The sequence below is a fragment of the Anabrus simplex genome, chromosome 1 (assembly GCF_040414725.1).
Source record: "Anabrus simplex isolate iqAnaSimp1 chromosome 1, ASM4041472v1, whole genome shotgun sequence".
Lineage (NCBI taxonomy): Eukaryota > Metazoa > Arthropoda > Insecta > Orthoptera > Tettigoniidae > Anabrus > Anabrus simplex.
Genome location: NC_090265.1, coordinates 1,319,696,929 through 1,319,714,984, shown reverse-complemented (window position 1 = coordinate 1,319,714,984; position 18,056 = coordinate 1,319,696,929). Strand labels below are relative to the sequence as shown.

At 39.9% G+C, this 18,056-nt stretch overlaps 1 protein-coding gene across 2 annotated transcripts in view; it reads left to right on the top strand.

Annotated features, from left to right (window-relative positions):
• The window catches only part of LOC136858301 (fatty-acid amide hydrolase 2-B), a 366,694-nt gene that overhangs the window by 125,852 nt on the left and 222,786 nt on the right, over positions 1–18,056 (top strand). For both annotated transcript variants that reach the window (XM_067137740.2, XM_067137741.2), the window contains exon 2: positions 16,478–16,649. In XM_067137740.2, coding sequence (XP_066993841.2) covers positions 16,479–16,649 — 171 coding nt within the window. In that variant the 5' untranslated portion in view covers position 16,478. The remainder of the gene's footprint in view (positions 1–16,477; positions 16,650–18,056) is intronic.

Genomic DNA, 18,056 nt, shown 5'->3' with positions numbered 1-18,056 from the left:
GAAACCACGGAAAACTATCTTCAGGGCTGCCGAGAGTGGGGTTCGAACTCACTATCTTCCGGATGCAAGCTCACAGCTGCACGCCCCTAACCGCACGACCAACTCGCCCGGTAATATGGGTAGTGGAAGCATAGTAAAACAATTATTAAACACGTTTTTCATCAAGTGAAAATAAACAAGTGATTGACTGTAGCCGACCCTGCTCAGCGATTTTCAGGCCTGACGACGGTTTTCTGTACTTTAGTTTTACAATATTATTACAGTATATAAGATTTTACAACGGTGAAGTGACTGAACTGACCGTAATACACATTTCGTCTTTGAAAGAAAGTCGTAATTCTCTGCAGACTTCTCCTTTTTTTCCCCTTCCATGTCTTTCTATTACATTCATTCATTTCGTGATCTGAATAATTCGGGGAGGGTGTGGAGGAATGTGCGGACTTAAATTTAATTCATAAATTTAATCTATAACAACGCCTGAACTTCTGGGGTAGGAAATACCACTGTCTTATGCGTGTTGTACGCCATTACATTTTCCTGTCAGTTCAACATTTCACAAGAAATTTGCCAAATCTTGTCAAAGACTGTTCAACATTGCTGAAGGTTTGATGAGATTTGAAAAGATTTGGCAATGTTTGATAGCATTTCGTTTTAACATAGAGGAAAGGCAAACAGCTGTTGTAGTTGTTGGACTAGCAGCGGGGTACAGTCTTAAAAGGAAGAGAAACGCCCAAAAAAAAAAAAAAAAACACAATTTACATGGGCAAAATATTAATGTAGTTATCTTCAACATAATTTTTGCAATGTATTTACTGCCATAACATAATTTGTAGAGGTTAAGTTATACTGCATAGCTATACTCACATTAATTGAATAAAAATGACAGCAATGAAACGGAAATACGTATCTTATTACATGAAAACATATTAGAAATTCCATAATAATAATAATAATAATAATAATAATAATAATAATAATAATAATACATGTCTTTCCTTCTTTCTTAATCCGTTTACCCTCCAGTGTTGGCTTTTCCCTCAGACTCAGCGAGAGATCCCACCTCATCAATTTGATAGGGCCTAAAGTTGCTAAGAAGGAGAGAGGCTATCTCGGTGCAAGAGAGACTGGCAGTGACAGTACGATTTCTAGCAACCGGTGATTCACACACTAGTCTGCAGTATCTTTTCAAAATATCCAAACAGTCGATTAGTGTTATCATACCGGAATGTGATAAGCTCTGATTGAAGCACTAAAAGAAAATATAAACGTAAGTAAGGAATTTATTGCTTGGATATTCTAGGTTTCATACATCAAACATTATCTATTTTAATTGCTTATTCAACACAGAAACACTACTTTGAAGTCTAATCAAGTCCTGAAAATCCATATCCACATCGTGGGAATTGCTTACTGTATTTGACTCAGTGGACAGATTGGAGTTGGAGTGAGGAGAATTGGGTGTAGTAGTAGTATTCGGTGAGGATAGGGAAGCTGAAGGAGTGGGTGTTGAAACAGTGTAACCTTGAAAATGTGATGGGTTCGGCAGCTGATGAACATTATGTTGTGCAGCATGATGGGGATATTGGGAATATGTAGAGTGAACCGGAGAATGGAGTGGATGGGGAGAGTGGTCATTCCTTAAAATTTTGTTGAAATGCCTGGGATGGCTAGTTAGCCACAACATTTCCTTAGCTCTGTACATTTCAATAAAATGCAGTGTGTTTTGCTCGGTCCACAACATTTTTACTGATCAAGTAGACAGAGGCGAATGTGTGTTACGCGCCGAGGTCCTGTGTACGTCCAAGCTTGCTGTAACTTCCGCGCGCGCAGCTCTTTGATGTGACGCGGGAAAACCGACAAGCAGTGGAACGCAGCGAACCTCGTTCCGTATCGTTCATGTTGCGGGCTAAGGTTGCGCGACGAGGTTACGCAGTACCGTCCAGACAGGAGCGCGACGCGGTTACGTTGCGATGTTCTGTTACAAGTCTGGACGCGCCTTAATAAACCACCTCACTTAGGTTACAGTATCAACAGTTACTTGTGTCGCGGCTATTTTCGTGCAATTATTATGAAGCATCATGCAATTCAAAAAGAGCAAACATAAGTTACATTATGCATTAATATAAACAAAAATAAATTAATGTCACTGAATATAATAACAGCTAATTTAAAATATTCACTGGCGAACATCTCTGCTGCCCGTCACAATCACAAAAATGGTTTATATTTTCATCGTGAATACTTCCTAAATGAAACTCTGGCAGATGTTCGTAAATAACCTAGTAAAGTGCGGAGCACAAAAAATAAAAAATAATTATTTAAAATTTCAATCAATAATTTAAATGACATGCGATATGACGGTCATGTAATTTTATTCAGCAATCGCTTACCGATGAAATTAGCGCTCTGCAGCGGCGGAACATGCGAACTAGTCCGAGTCAGTTCAATTTGTTCGTTATGCATGAAGTTATTATATTCCATTCGAAGTAACAGTTGCTTGTCTAATCTTCTCTCTAACTGATCAATTCGTATCCTTGCTGTTTCATGTAACTCTCCTAATTGCATGTTATCTGATGTTATTGGTACCGGTAATCTAACTTGGTATCCTCCGTTTTTCAAATTTACAATGCTCTCCTTAACATAATTTTCACATTCTCTTTCTTTCCTCGTCAGTACCGTGCAGTTTAGTTCTTCAAAATATCAAAACTTTTCAACTGGTGTAGTAGGGCATCAGCCCGAACATAGAATGTGTGTCGTTTTGACATCTCAGGATCCTTTAATCAATGGGGGCACAGTTCCTGATACTATGGAACCTAGTCATGTGTTCTTCAGAACTGTTAGGCCTTCACATCGATATCTATCATCTTGTATTATGTCGAAAAATGCTTCAGCACCTACGAATGTCAACATTATGGGGGCTATTGAAGTTTTCGTCTGCCAACTTGATACTCCTTGGAATTCTCCAAAAGATAATGCGAGCAGCTGGCATCTTACGTGTTACTCTAGGTAAAATAATGCAGGCTAGCTTAATCTTGTAGTCGTATTTTGGAATTAATTTGAATACTAACTCTGTGCATAGTTGTGGATACAATGTTACTAATACTCTTCAATTCTTAGTTTGCTTCACCCGTAACAGATTAGACAGGGATGCGGTGATAAAGTTGGACTGGGAGCAACTATCAAGTAAATCCTAACACCTGTAAAGTCTGGCATTGCAATTTTTCACGTTAACTTCAGCAGGAGCTAACAAGACATGTGACATTTTTGTTTCTTTCATAATACAGTATATTGTTTATGAAGGCTCCTGATGTTGACAATGAAGCATTGTAGGGTGAAGTTTAACACAACTCTACAACCGTTTGATTTGTGGTGCCTTATTCGATGAATGTTATTCAGGCAGTTGAGACGAAGTTCATTGTCCCTCACTAACTGTTAACTATTATCTACTGTCAGTTGCTTAAATTGAAGACAGTGGTGAATAGCATGCTCACCATTGCACACAACACACATATCCGTTGTTAGCTACAAAGATGGATGATTGATCCTTATGGTTGTATTATCTTGTTAGTTAAATGATTTCTATTTTCTAGTTGTTTACGCTTGTTAACAAGACCATCCAGAGCATTACATCTGTATTCTAAACATGCATACAACTATCTAGTTTTCTTTATTGTAAGTCCGTAATTCCCGTTAGTTTTGTTATCTAATTTCTGAACAATGTCAGTTATCATTGAGTCCCATTTATCTGTCTGTTGATTCATGGAACACAGGCCTTTAAGTTGCTTTAAAACAGTCGTAAAACATTCTCACTAGTAATGCAGATGGATTTATGATACGATGTTCCGTGGGAGTTAAAACCATAATCACTGACAGGGATGTGCTCAATAACTTTTGTAGCATCACCATGTATAGAACAGAGCAAGTAGTGGTATTTCTGTACGTTAGAAAAGGTTAAATTCATACCTACAAATGATAAGAGAGTGTCCTCGAATGTGACCCATTCGCTAATGTTGCCATTGAAATGTGATAAGGAAAGCTGTGGGGGTGGGGGGTTAGTTTTATTTGTACTGTTGGGGTACGATGCGCATTGGTATCACCCAAATATCACTATAAAATTTGTCACAAATGGAACATAATAATTGCTTTTACACATATCAAGTGAAAAATCTGCGGCAAATTAAGAAATACCGTCGTTATTTGAGAAATATGAAAACATACTTAAGGCTTGTAGACAGGACTGGTTTATGTCGTACTCCGCTGCTGGTGCCGTCTTTTGTTACTTTCTTCAGGTCCAGGGCTAGCACCGTGGAATGGGAGGGCTATGTCTGTGGATTCTCATTATCTTTGTCCATTCGCTGCTGGTGCCGTCTTTTGTTACTTTCTTCAGGTCCAGGGCTAGCACCGTGGAATGGGAGTGCTATGTCTGTAGATTCTCATTATCTTTGTCCATATGACTAGAGCGGCCAGTTCAAACAGCAAAATGGAGGTCAACAGAAAAATAGCATGATCCCTGGACCAATAAATATTTTTATTTCTGTTCGAACGAAAGTAGCTCGATCCCTGGACCAATAAGTCACTAGTCCACTGAATTTTTCTTATGTACATTGGCCATACCATTTTGTCGCCTATTAAATATTGCATATCGCGATACAATTCATGAAATGATGTCATTGACAAGTGAAGGAATCAAAACGAAAGCAAAGAACTTCAGTGAACACAGATAACACACACGAAATTGTTGAAAGTGTAAGACAAAAGACATACGTGTGTCACTGTGAGCGCAACACCAAATGTACTTGTAAAGTGGTAAAGTACGTATACATAATATTCTCCAAAAATTAAATATTTCTTAATTTGCCGCAGATTTTTCACTTGATATGTGGAAAAGCAATTATTATGTTCCATTTGTGACAAATTTTATAGTGATATTTGTGTGATACCAATGCGCACTATACCCGTACTGTTGCTTCAGGAAAAGTGAGAATTCTGATATATGGTTCTTGTGCCTTAAGTTTCCTCTTCATGAAGCTCTTAAATGACAGTGCCTATCTTCTCCTTCATTACGTTCTGTTTTACGATCAGGATTTTCGTCTAGTAAATCTAACCTTTCTAGAATTTCATTAAAATGTTGTCAGTTCTCCTGTGGCATCTGTAGTCTATCTTGTAACTAATATACACACATAACAAGTTTTGGGTCATCCCTGTGTGCCATTTAACTGTGTAGCTATCTTGGTTTGTCCTATGCACACCGGAAAAATGACCCTTAGGATGTATTTAAACATACAGCTCCACGTACCCAAACCTACAGGCAGAACGCCACGGTCAAATGAGAGGCAGTAGGTATGTTGTAGTTGTAGCACTAGTGTGGAAGCATTAGAGGAGTGTTCTAAGCAGTGTAGTTGAGCGTCTAGGATGGTACGACGTGCAATGTCAACATGTGACTGTATAACGCATAATCGCATTATGTCATGGAGGATGGTCAACACGGGCACTTGCTCGACGTACGGGTCTACATCAAAGGAATGTGGTTCGAACATGGAAGAGGTTCAGGGAGACAGGAACTGATGATGACTTACCTCGCACAGGTGGTCCAAGTGCTATGGCTGCAGCTGATGACCATTTTCTTCGAATTTCAGCTCGGTGGGACCCTGATCGAAATGGTACCATGCTGAGTAATGATTTTTCGGGATGCCACAGGTCACCGCGTTTCAACTCAAACTGTGAGAAACAGGTTGAACGTGGCACAACCTCACTCGACGCACATGGTGACGCCCAGCTCTCGAAGCTAGACGTCATGTGTCGCGGTACGTATGGGCTCGATATTATTCTGAATGTACACTTCAGAATAGATAGTGGATTCGAAGCCCTGAAGATGGTTGTCCGTGTTTTCCCATTTTCACACCAGGCAAATGCTGGGGCTGTACCTTAATTAAGGCCACGGCCGCTTCCTTCCCATTCCTAGGCCTTTCCCATGCCATCGTCGCCAAAGGACATATCTGTGTCGGTGTGACGTAAAGCAAAAAAAAAAGGCTTGAAGTCCTTTTCAATGATGAATGCCACATAAGCCTTGTTGCTGACGCAACGTAGTTGGAGACAATCTTGTCAGGATTCACGTCTTAGATACACTGCCCAGCACATGCAGCAAGACGGAGGTTTTCTGATGTTTTCGGGTGGCATTATATAGTGTTACCGAACGCCAATCCTAGTCATGCAGGGTAATGACACGGCTGTAAGGTAAAAGGACGACGTCCTTCGACACATGGTGACACCTTATCGCTAGCATTTTGGGGAAGAATTTGTTTTAATGGAAGAAGACGCGTGCATCCATCGTGCAGTTCTCGTTAATGACTTCCTTCGTGATCACGATATCGCTTGACTAGAGTGGCTGCCGTGTTACCTCGACATGAAATCTATAGAACATTCCTGGAATAAATTAAAGAAGGCTGTCATGACCCACCAACTACTCTGCGAGATCTACGCTGAATCATCAGTGCGGAGTGGAACAATTTCGGCCAACATTACCTTGAAGGACTAGTGGACAGTATGCCAAAACGAATCCAACCACGCATCAATGCAAGGGGACGTGTCACTCGGTATTAAATATGCTGGCATGTGGTGTATTTTTTTTTTGCTAGCTTTTTTACGTCGCACCGACACAGATAGGCCTTACGGCGACGATGGGACAGGAAAGGGCCAGGAGTGGGAAGGTAACGGCTGTAGCCTTAATTAAGGTACAGCCCCAACATTTGCCTGGTGTGAAAATGGGAAACCACGGAAAACCATTTCAGGGCTGCCGACAGTGGGGTTCGAACCTACTATCTCCCGAATACTGGATACTGGCCGCACTTAAGCGACTGCAGCTATCGAGCTCTCGGTGTGCTGTATTTAGCAACTCAAACTGAGAAAACAAAGCACTATTGTGGTAGAGGCTCTCATTTGTTCTTTTGTTAGGCAATAAATTGCTCTGATATGGTACTTCTATATTTCTCTCTTTCGGCTTTTGTAAATAGTCAGAAACTCTTCGGTCCGAGGTTATGCAAAACGTTTTTTGATGTGTGTATATTAGGGTTTGATTACCATGTCTTGACAAACATTTCTAACCTAGTATTTGCCCTTTAACAATACCACGAGTTTTTGGCAAGTTTTTATTCTGTCAGTCATCATTGAAGCATGTACTACCGAATTTAAAAGACGAAATTTGCAAACAAGTGGAGATATGGGAATCAGGATGTGAGGAAATGATCTGGGTCAAAACAAAAAAAAGGAAATCAAAAGGGGAGAGATATGTTTATTGGCTTTGGCTACAATCACCCTTCGGGGTCCCCGTTTGAGAAGGAAAATTTCTTTGAAGAACTCGTCGACGCAATAAATCAGATAAAATTACTAAATGAAGAAGCAGGAATAATTATAATGGGTGATTTTAACGCAAGGGTTGGCCTAAATAATCCATTATATGATAAAGAAATCGGGGAAATATTAATAGAAAGAAGGAGCAGCAAAGACAAAGAGTGTAATAAAAATGGAGAGAAATTATTAGAAATATGCGCGATAGAGGAATTGTACATCTTAAATGGGGGATGGCCGGGAGATGAATCAGGTAACCTAACATATATAGTTGAGTCAGGAGGGAGTGTTATAGACCTAGTACTGGCATCTAGAGAGGCTTTAACTCTTATTAAAGAAATCCAGGTAAAAAATTGGACAGCGTCTCATCATTTCCCAGTTGTTATTCGGCTACTGAGAGAGGAAGATAATAAAGTAGTCAAACAATTCTTTAACTATGAACAGAGAAAATTAGTAAGATACAGGTGGAATGAGGAAAAGAGAGAACAATTTAGAGATTACTATAGGGGTAAAACCTTTGAAGTTCTGAGAATAGGCATGGAGTATATGATAGAGGATAATAACATAGATGAAGCAATAAGAATGCTTGAAAGATCAATAGAAGTAGCTGGTAAAAAAATGGTTGTGAGTAAGAGTAGACAATATAAAAGAAATGTATGGTATACGGAGGAGTGTAAAGAGAAGAAAAATCAAGTGATTAAGGCTTTAAAAAGGTATAGAAATGAGGGATCTCAGGCCTTACGAGTAGATTTTTGTAATCAGAGGAAAGAATACAAAGATTTAATAAGCGATAAGAAAAGTAAATGGCAGGACAAAGAATCGAAAATATTACTTAAGTACTGTAAAGAAAATGAAACAAAGAAAGTATGGAACAAAATTAGCACTATATGTAAAGGTTATAAAAGCTATGATCAAGTAAAAATATCTAATGAGGAATGGTTAACGTATTTTAAGGGGTTATTAGGGGGTAAGGACACATGGGTAGAGAACAGAAACGAAATTGGTATACTGAGACATATGGAGTTTACGCTGCCTATACTAGACGATATAATAACCACAGACGAGGTACTAGATGTAATAAAAAAAGGGAAGGGCGGAAAATCAGGTGCTGCTAATGAAATTACGCGTGAATTCTGGAAAGAGATAGGTAACAACGGTCAGATGATTGAAATAATAACTAAAATATTCAATAAAATATTTGAGGGAAGAAAAATTCCAAGATCTTGGCAAGAAGGAGTATTTTGCCCGATCTACAAAAGAAAGGGAGAAAGATCGAATACGAACAACTATAGGGGGATTACATTATTGGACTCACTAAGTAAGATCTACACTGGGATTTTAGCGAAAAGAATTATGAAATGGGCAGAAGATTACTCTATTCTCTCGGTATACCAATCAGGATTTAGGAAAAGATTGAGAACTACTGACAATGTATTTATAATCAAAACGCTAATGGATAAGTACATAAGAAAGAAAGGTGGTAGACTATACATCGCAGCAATAGACCTACAAAAAGCTTTTGATTCAGTCAGCAGACGGGCTGTCGTTGTGAAGCTGACCGGAATAGGAATGTCAATGAAAATGATTAAAGCCATAGAAGAATTATATGCCGAAGTAATATGTTCAGTTAAAGTCAAAGAAGATGTAATGATAGGAAAGATCCACTCGAACATTGGACTTAAGCAGGGATGTAAACTATCACCAATACTGTTTTTGCTTTTTATTAATGATGTAATAGAATGCCTAGCGAAAGAGAATAGTACTAGCCCTTGCTTATACAATAAAGAGATCCCCGGTCTAGTCTTCGCAGACGACATCCTGCTGCTCTCACTAACAACAGCAGGTATGCAAAGTAACCTAAAAAAAATGGTGGAATACTGTAATACATGGAATTTGAAAATAAATACCAAAAAAACAAAAGTAATGGTTTGCAAAAGAGGAAATAAATTAAAAAGAAATGAAAGGCGATGGCTGTTAGATGGTGTTGAATTAGAAGCTGTAAATAAATTAGAATATCTAGGAATAATATTAACAAAGAATGGGTTGTGGAAGGAACAGATACGTCATGCAAAAATAAAAGGTGTGGCCGCCCTATCAAGTATAAAGGCCTTAGAAAAGAAGATGCCTAATTTGCAATACAAAGTACATAAAAATGTTTTTAATGCCCTTGTGGTATCAAAAGCACTGTATGGGGTTGAAATATGGGGTACAGAAGTGGACAAAAAAGAACTAGATATCATAAGTAACAAATTCTGTAAAATAATAATGGGCTTACCAGAATGTTCAGCAAATAGTGGAGTGAGAACTATATGTGGAGATATCAGCATCCAAGCAGACATAAGTAAGAAAATAGAAAAATATTGGTTAAGATTAAAAAGAGGAGAGGGGAGGGAAATAGTAAACCTAGCCTACCAGCACCAGATGAGACACTTGGATGAGAATTATTGGTTATCGAAAGTAAAAGGTATGCTAGACAAAATAGGAATGGGGCTATATTGGGATAAGGAGATGAACGGTAAAGAAAACAGTTGCATTAAAATATTAACGATTAGAGTAAAGGACATAGAGAAACAGATGATCAGGGCAGAATGTGAAACCAAAAGAACACTAGTAGAATTTTGTGGCATCATCCAATACATGTCAATAAGAAAAAATAGAATCACAAATAGGGAACTAAGAGGTGTGTTGTGGTGGCTTTTGGGTTTATATAAAAATAAGGGAATAAGTGAGTACCATAACGTAAATCAGTGTTTATTTTGTAACGATATAATGGGAGAAGCTCATTTACTGAGAACATGTAAGGGAACGGAGGTACTGAGAACTAAATATCTTGGAGATGAATATAAATTAAAAGTAGAAAGAGAGAAAGAATTTTATACAATAACTAAACTGTTAAATAAAGAATGGATCACCCCAGGAAAACTAGCTAAATTTTTCTGTATTCTAAGAAACATGTGGAAGAAAGAAATTAAAATGAGATTAGTAATAACAGAAAGTAATAACAGTACTGGTAAATGATGGTAAATGTAATATACATGAGCATGATGATGACTGTACAACAAGTGATCTCGAAAATATGTTTCTCTTGTAGTTGTTCAGTGTTCATTTATATATTAGATATTGTATATTGCTAAGGAGCAGATTTAGTTCAGCAACATGCTAACAGTAATGAGTTCCTTACAATGAGGTCGTTTGCTGTGTGTTAGCCTGTTTTAATTGCTGTGGGATTGTTAATTAGTTTGTTTTGGCTGCTGTAGTATAGTAGAGTAGGGAGAAGAAGAGATAGGCCCACCTATCTCAAGCCCAGTGTTGACTCAGCACTTCTGTATGTGCAGATTAGAGTAAAGTGTGATGGCAATGAAAGTTACAAGCGCAGCAGAGAGATAATATGATGATTGTACAACAAGAGATCTCGGAAATAGCAGAAATGTATGAGTTAATAAGATTTCAAGAAGTATATAGCATAAGGAAACGAAAAGACACTAGCAATAACTACAAGTATTGTTACTGTCAAACAAGCACTTCCGTCAAATATAGTAATGGTAAGATACATGGTGGCATTTAAGCATGCAGTGTAACAGATTGATATACCTGTAAAGGTTATTTAAATGCTTGTGAAGGCGCTTTGTGACTTGCCTGAAAAGGTTTCACATAATATGTAATATCCGCTGAAAAGTGGGTATTCACACTTATTTAATTTATTTCTGCTGTAAAGTAGAAGTGTTTGCCCTTATTAGTTTGCCGCAAGGTGAACAGTTACATTGTTTGATAATGATTTTTTTTCGTTAATTTAAGTGTATATATAAATTAAGGTAAGATACATGTTGTCCTAGACAAGATAGCAATGCTAACGTCTAGGACAAAACAAATTTTATTCAGTATAGTTAAACAAATGTAAGAGGAAAATGTTAAATGTTAAGCATGTATCAAATTGAACAAATTGCAATAAAAGAGTGCTCTCTCCCATAATTCCGGAATCCGGAACTAGGGGATGGGCGTACTCCATTCTATTCTATTCTATTCTACTACCGAATTTCAGAAACAAAGGACAATTCTTGTCTTCCCTGGACTAGTGATGTTGAGAACAGCATCACGTGTAAACTTACTTCAGATGTCTTCTCACCATGACGGTAGTGCTCGGTGGTGGTGGTGGAAGTACAATTAGGCAACCATCCTCTATATAACACTAAACATAGGGAAAAATGGAAGGGATCCGACACTTCAAAAAAAAAAAAAAGGTATCGGCCAAAGGAAGACAAGGGCCACGAAGGGTGTGAAAATGAAGGACTCCCTAGGCCTCCATACGTAATACCGTCGGGGTCGGAAAAGAACAAGAGTTGACCAAGGGAGGTCGGATAGGATAGATGAAAGTGAGGAGCCTGGCACAAGTAAGTGAAAGCAATGTCAGCACTCAGCTAAGGGCCTCGTGGTCGCCAATCGACGCTCCAAAGTACAGAGCCCATGGGGCCCCTTTTAGTCGCCTCTTACGACAGGCAGGGGATACCGTGGGTGTTATTATACCGCCCCCACCCGCAGGGGGGCGATAGTGCTCGGCTGTACGGAAATGGCTGACAAAATTTGCTATGTGGCAAATGTCAATGTTAACACGTTATTATGAACTACTCTACGTGTGCATACAGTACTTATTTACAAATTGCCAGAAACACGAACTACTCAGTTAAGACCAAAAGTATGAAACGGAAGTTAATAATCTGAATTTAAACTACTGAGTACGTGATAACGCTGTATGTGTATCCCACTTCACACTAGCGCTGTAAACTAGTAGGCCCTACCTAACTTTATTTCCTAAAATTGCATGTAAATTTGGGATTCCACTGGTAGCTGGCATAAAATAATGCAGACTTATTCTTTCATTGCCTCGTATTAGTTTCATTATAATTATTATTCCAGAATACTAACAACTTAAAAAAACAGAACATTAATATTATGACATGATACCAACCTTAAACATACAACACTAAAGAAACTACAAACAAACAGAGTAACCACAAGAAATATTCTGTAGCCATTACGATAATGCACCACAATGATCGCAGGTGACTTGACAAATAAATTAAGTAAATCAATTTTACATACCTTCTATTAATTACAATCACTGTAGTCTAGATCATTTAGCTATAAATTTCAACTTAAGCAAATTAAAACACACTCAAATGATTGATGATTTTCTCAACAGCCACAACAGTGAACTGTCAAAGAGGCTACTACTGTTTCTCCTTACTACATTTCAGTCGTCATGGTGACGTTAACTAAAATACTTCTGTGTATATGTAAAACCATAGCAACTTCCAAACTAAATTGTCCATTACTGGAGCGGGATGTGCTTTCAAACATATGTGTACAACTCCAGTAGGAGCTTTCTAAAGAATCGTGTGAGGAAGTATCTTAATTCTAACAAGGGAACTATTTGGGTCGGACCAGACCTATTTCAATGAAATTTGGGTAAATTATTAATTAACATATCCTTCCTTTAAATCTTGACAGCACGGTGATGAACAATCGTAGCCAACTAAAACCTGTCCGACCGTTCATACGTGGTGGTTAGTGCCATTGACTGCATGCTTTGAACTTCTCGACATTAGCATGGGGGCCACCGTTACAGATGTCCCCCTCAGTCATGCACTGGCACTGTTAGCTGCCGTCCTCGGAAGCCCTGTTTCGATTCCCGCTACGTACTGTCAGAGATTTACGAATGGCAGGAGGTCTGATATGTGGTTAAAATGGTACAAGCGGCTCAGCTCACCTCCATTTCGGGTGTGCCTGAAAAGAGCTTACCACAACATCGGAACGAGAACACGAGTTTACATACCGTTACTAAACCCTCATTTTCGTTCATTTACTGATGTGATAACTCAAAAAAAAGTATTCCGGTATCACATTTTTATGTTATAAAAGACAGTTTTAATGTGTGATTCATCATCATCATCATCTGTTTACCCTCCAGGTTCGGTTTTTCCCTCGGACTTAGCGAGGGATCCCACCTCTACCGCCTCAAGGGCAGTGTCCTGGAGCTTCGGACTCTTGGTCGGGGGATACAACTGGGGAGTATGACCAGTACATCGCCCAGGCGGCCTCACCTGCTATGCTGAACAGGGGCCTTGTGGAGGGATGGGAAGATTGGAAGGGATAGGCAAGGAAGAGGGAAGGAAGCGGCCGTGGCCTTAAGTTAGGTACCATCCCGGCATTCGCCTGGAGGAGAAGTGGGGAAACCACGGAAAACCACTTCCAGGATGGCTGAGGCGGGAATCGAACCCACCTCTATTCAGTTGACCTCCCGAGGCTGAGTGGACCCCGTTCCAGCCCTCGTACCACTTTTCAAATTTCGTGGCAGAGCCGGGAATCGAACCCGGGCCTCCGGGGGTGGCAGCTAATCACGCTAACCACTACACCACAGAGGCGGACTTTAATGTGTAATTAAGAAGAAATATTGAACTTCTTCAGTACATGATGGGACACAAACGATGAGCATTTTCTGTGCTGCATGGAGTTCATAGTAATAATAAATTTTGTCGTAAAATCAACGATAATGTAATAATTTATTGCTAAAGAATATTCGGGCAGCTCACTGATGATAGAATGAACTTGCCTATGCACTGTAGAAATATGCCGATAATTCCACTTTAAGGTTACATAAAACACCTTATACTAAAAATGAAATGTTGACAAAATGAACAGAATTTCAGGCTCTACAAACCTATTTTATTAACATGTACACTAGATGAATATATCAAAATTAATACTTCTAAAACTACTTGAGACTTGCTGATGACACCATCTTGATAGTACCATGTGAAGAGGAGTTGACAGAGCTGATCAAGAGAGTGTAGGAAAAAGTCTCGAAATTTGATTGTGTCTAAATCGACAAAAAATCAAGGCCATGACGATCGTGAGAACAACAACAGACCACTTATCCAGCAGATTGGAGGATGTGAAGTTGTAGGTCTACACCAGTACGTACACACATCTAGGTTCCTTATAACTTCCTAATTCTGGTGGTTCCAAAAGTGCAATAAAACGAAGAATTGAAATAGCCAAGGTAGCAATGATTCGTCTGCGGAAGATTTGAGAATAAGATAACATCATCGATACAGCAAGAATCTCACTGAATATAAAGTCTTCTCAGACGTCAACCATTCTACAATGCGATCGTGAACTAATAGGATGTGGTGATGGAAGAAAATGTGGAGTAATCATTGGAATAATATGAACATGTCGATTCTTAACCAACTACAGATAAAAAGTTGCTCAGTTATGCAGTCTTTTAGTGGATCATATGCTATTTTGGACATATAATGCGCCGAGAAGGTAGTCTTAAAAAGATTATTGTTAAGGGCAAGGTCCATGAAACCAGACCACGATGACGAGTACTAACATTGTGGATCGAAATAGGGAATGATTCCTTACAGAGCCCCCTCCGAGACTTGATAGATAAGAATGATGAAGTATAGTTCATCAGCTAGCTAACTAAATTATGATAGCCACGGCGCCTCATCTATGAAACAAAACGAATAAGAAAGGATCGTTATAACATAAGCTAAAACATTATGTATAAGGTCAGTCAAATGGAAACGGATCACATGTCAAAGAGTATAGTAGAACATTTCTTACCTCTAAAGTAATCAGCAGAATTTTTTAGACGTTTATCCCACTGGACGTTGAGACAGTCAAACATATTCTTAAAAATGTCTGTCTGTCTGTCCGTTTGTCTAAGGAACCACATCTGTGTCCAGTTACACAAGTCGTCATTCGATGCAAACCGATATCCACGAATGTCTTTCTTCAACTCGAGCATAATCATTGCACAGCGCTGTGAAAACACATTGCAGAAACTGAGGCACGCCATAAAATCAAAACGCCGGTGCATGCTATCGAACGACGTTATCCTCCTCCATGACAATCCCCGCCCACACACTGCCAACTCGATGAGGAGTACGCTTCACAGATTAGTGTCAGAAACTCTTCATCAACCTCCCTTCCCCCATCTTTGGGGAGCTAAAGAAAGACATTTGTGAACATCGGTTTGCATCAGACGATGATACGTGTAACTAGGTACAGATTGGTTCCGTCGACAGCCCACCAGCTTTGTTAAGAATGGGATTGACCATCTCATCACCCAGTGGAATAAATATCTTAACAACTCTGCTGATTAATTTTGAGATACGAAATGTTCTACTATACATTTTAGCAGGTGTCCTGTTTTCAACAGAATGCTCGTTATAGTATGGAATCCTGGCCATCTATATAAACATGCATTCTATTAATATAATTTGTATTAGCACGAACAAGGAAACTACCGGATTCATGTGTAGAATCAGTCATGTTGTCATACAGATCCTCCGTGGCTCAGGCGGGGGCGCGCCTGCCTCTCACCGCTGGGTTCCCCGGTTCAAATCACAGTCACTCCAAGTGAGATTTGTGCTGGACAAAGCGGAGGGGGGACAGGTTTTTCTCCGGGTACTCCGGTTTTCCCTGTCATATTTAATTCCAGCAACACTCTCCAGTATCATTACACTTCACCTGTAATTCATTAATCGTTGCCCCAGAGGCGTGCGACAGGCTTCGGCAGCCGGCACAATTCCTCACCACTAGATGGGGCTTCATTCATTCCATTCCTGACCAAGTCAAATGACTGGAAACAGGCTGTGTATTTTCATGTTCATGTTGTCATCCTGGGAACAGCCCACATAACAAGGACAGGCATGCAGCAATATTCTGATGCCTTAATTCATCATCCTACAAAATGCCCATCTTCATCGGAAGGTCTGATTATAAGGGCTGCACCTCGATATCAATAGCATTACTGAATTATATAATTTTATCCTACCAATTTTCATTGCAGTTGATACCTTGGAAATACAACGTTCCATTTTTAAATCGCAGTAACAAATTAATATTTGTTTTAGTATGTAAACATTGTTTTAATATAAATATTATTTTAGGTCAAAATTGCTAATATTGACCATTAAGTTGATGATGTTAATTGATCATTGTACCAAGTTTCATTGTAACTGGTCTGGTCCAACACAAAGAGTTACCTTCTAAGTGGTGTCTTGTTAGTTTGAGTTAACTGCTGTCTCTGGGCAACTTGTAATGTTAATTCTCTCTTTTATAGGATGGAAGTGGGCTTACGACTGGTAGGACTGCTACAGTTGATCATAAGATGGCTTATGAAGCCATTCTATTTTCTGAGTTCCTTGAAAGTGACGAGACTGCTCCCTACTCTGAAGAGTCCGTACCTAACGAAGAGTGCTACCGAACTAGCAGCCAAAATACGGACCGGTGAGGTAAGCTGCTAACTCGTGTAATTTTTGTAATCTCATCTTCATCATCTTATACCGCGTTTTTCACATATTAGTGAGGTCGAAGGTTTGAACTGTGCTTCATAGGTGAGTTGGTCCTGTTTTACGACGGGATGCTCTTCCTGATGCCAATCCTATGTGGAGGGATGCATTCACTGTTTCATGTTTCTGTGGTGGTTGGAAGTGCGTTGTGTTGTGTGTATATGATGAGGAGTGTTTTGGGACAAATGCAAACACCCAGGAGTTAACCACACCGGCTTAAACATTCCTGACCCGGCTGGGAATCGAACGCGAGGCTTACTGAACCGAAGGCCTCGACAGTTGGCCGTTCAGCCAAAGAGCCGGTCTTTGCTTGTAACAATGTTATTATTATTATTATTATTATTATTATTATATTATTATTATTATTATTATTATTATTATTGGCCGGCCCCGTGGTGTAGGGGTAGCGCGCCTGCCTATTACCTGGAGGCCCCAGGTCCGATTCCCGGCTAGGTCAGGGATTTTTACCTGCATCTGAGGGCTGGCTCGAGGTCCACTCAGCCTACATGATTACAATTGAGGAGCTATCTGATGGTGAGATGGCGGCCCCGGTCTAGAAAGCCAAGAATAACGGTCGAGAAGATCCGTCGTGCTGACCACACGACACCTCGTAATCTGTAGGCCTTCGGGTTGAGCAGCGGTCGCTAGGTAGGCCATGGTCCTTCACGGCTGTTGCGCCATGGGGTGGGGGGGTGGGGGGTTATTATTGACTTTTTCCCATGTTTTCGGGGTCGGCATTATGTGTGGATTAAACCTCGTCTTATGGCAGGTTACTCTCACTATTGGGTTTTTCCTATGGTGATGGTGGTGGTGGTGGTGGTGATTATTGTTTTAAGAGGAAGTACAACTAAGCAACCATCCTCTATGTAACACTAATCAGGGAAAAAAATGGAAGGGTTCCGACACTTCGACAAATGAAGGTATGGGCCAAAGGAAGACAAGGGCCACGAAGGGCATGAAAATGAAAGACTCCCTAGGCCTCCATACGTAATACCGTCGGGGTCTGAAAAGAACAAGAGTTGACCAAGGGAGGTCGGATAGGATAGATGAAATTGAGGAGCCTGGCACAAGTAAGTGGAAGCAATACCAGGACTCACCTGAGAGCCCCGTGGTCGCCAACCCACGCTCCAAAGTTTACAGCCCCTGAGGCCTCTTTTAGTCGCCTCTTATGACAAGCAGGGGATACCGTGGGTGTTATTCTACCGGCCCCACCCACAGGGGTATTTTCTGTGATGGTTCGTACTATAGTGTAATGTGCAAACAAGATTTGTAATCAGGGCAAACACGAACATCCAGCCCCCGAACCAAAGAAATTAACCACACATGCTCAAAATCGCCGATCCGGCTGGG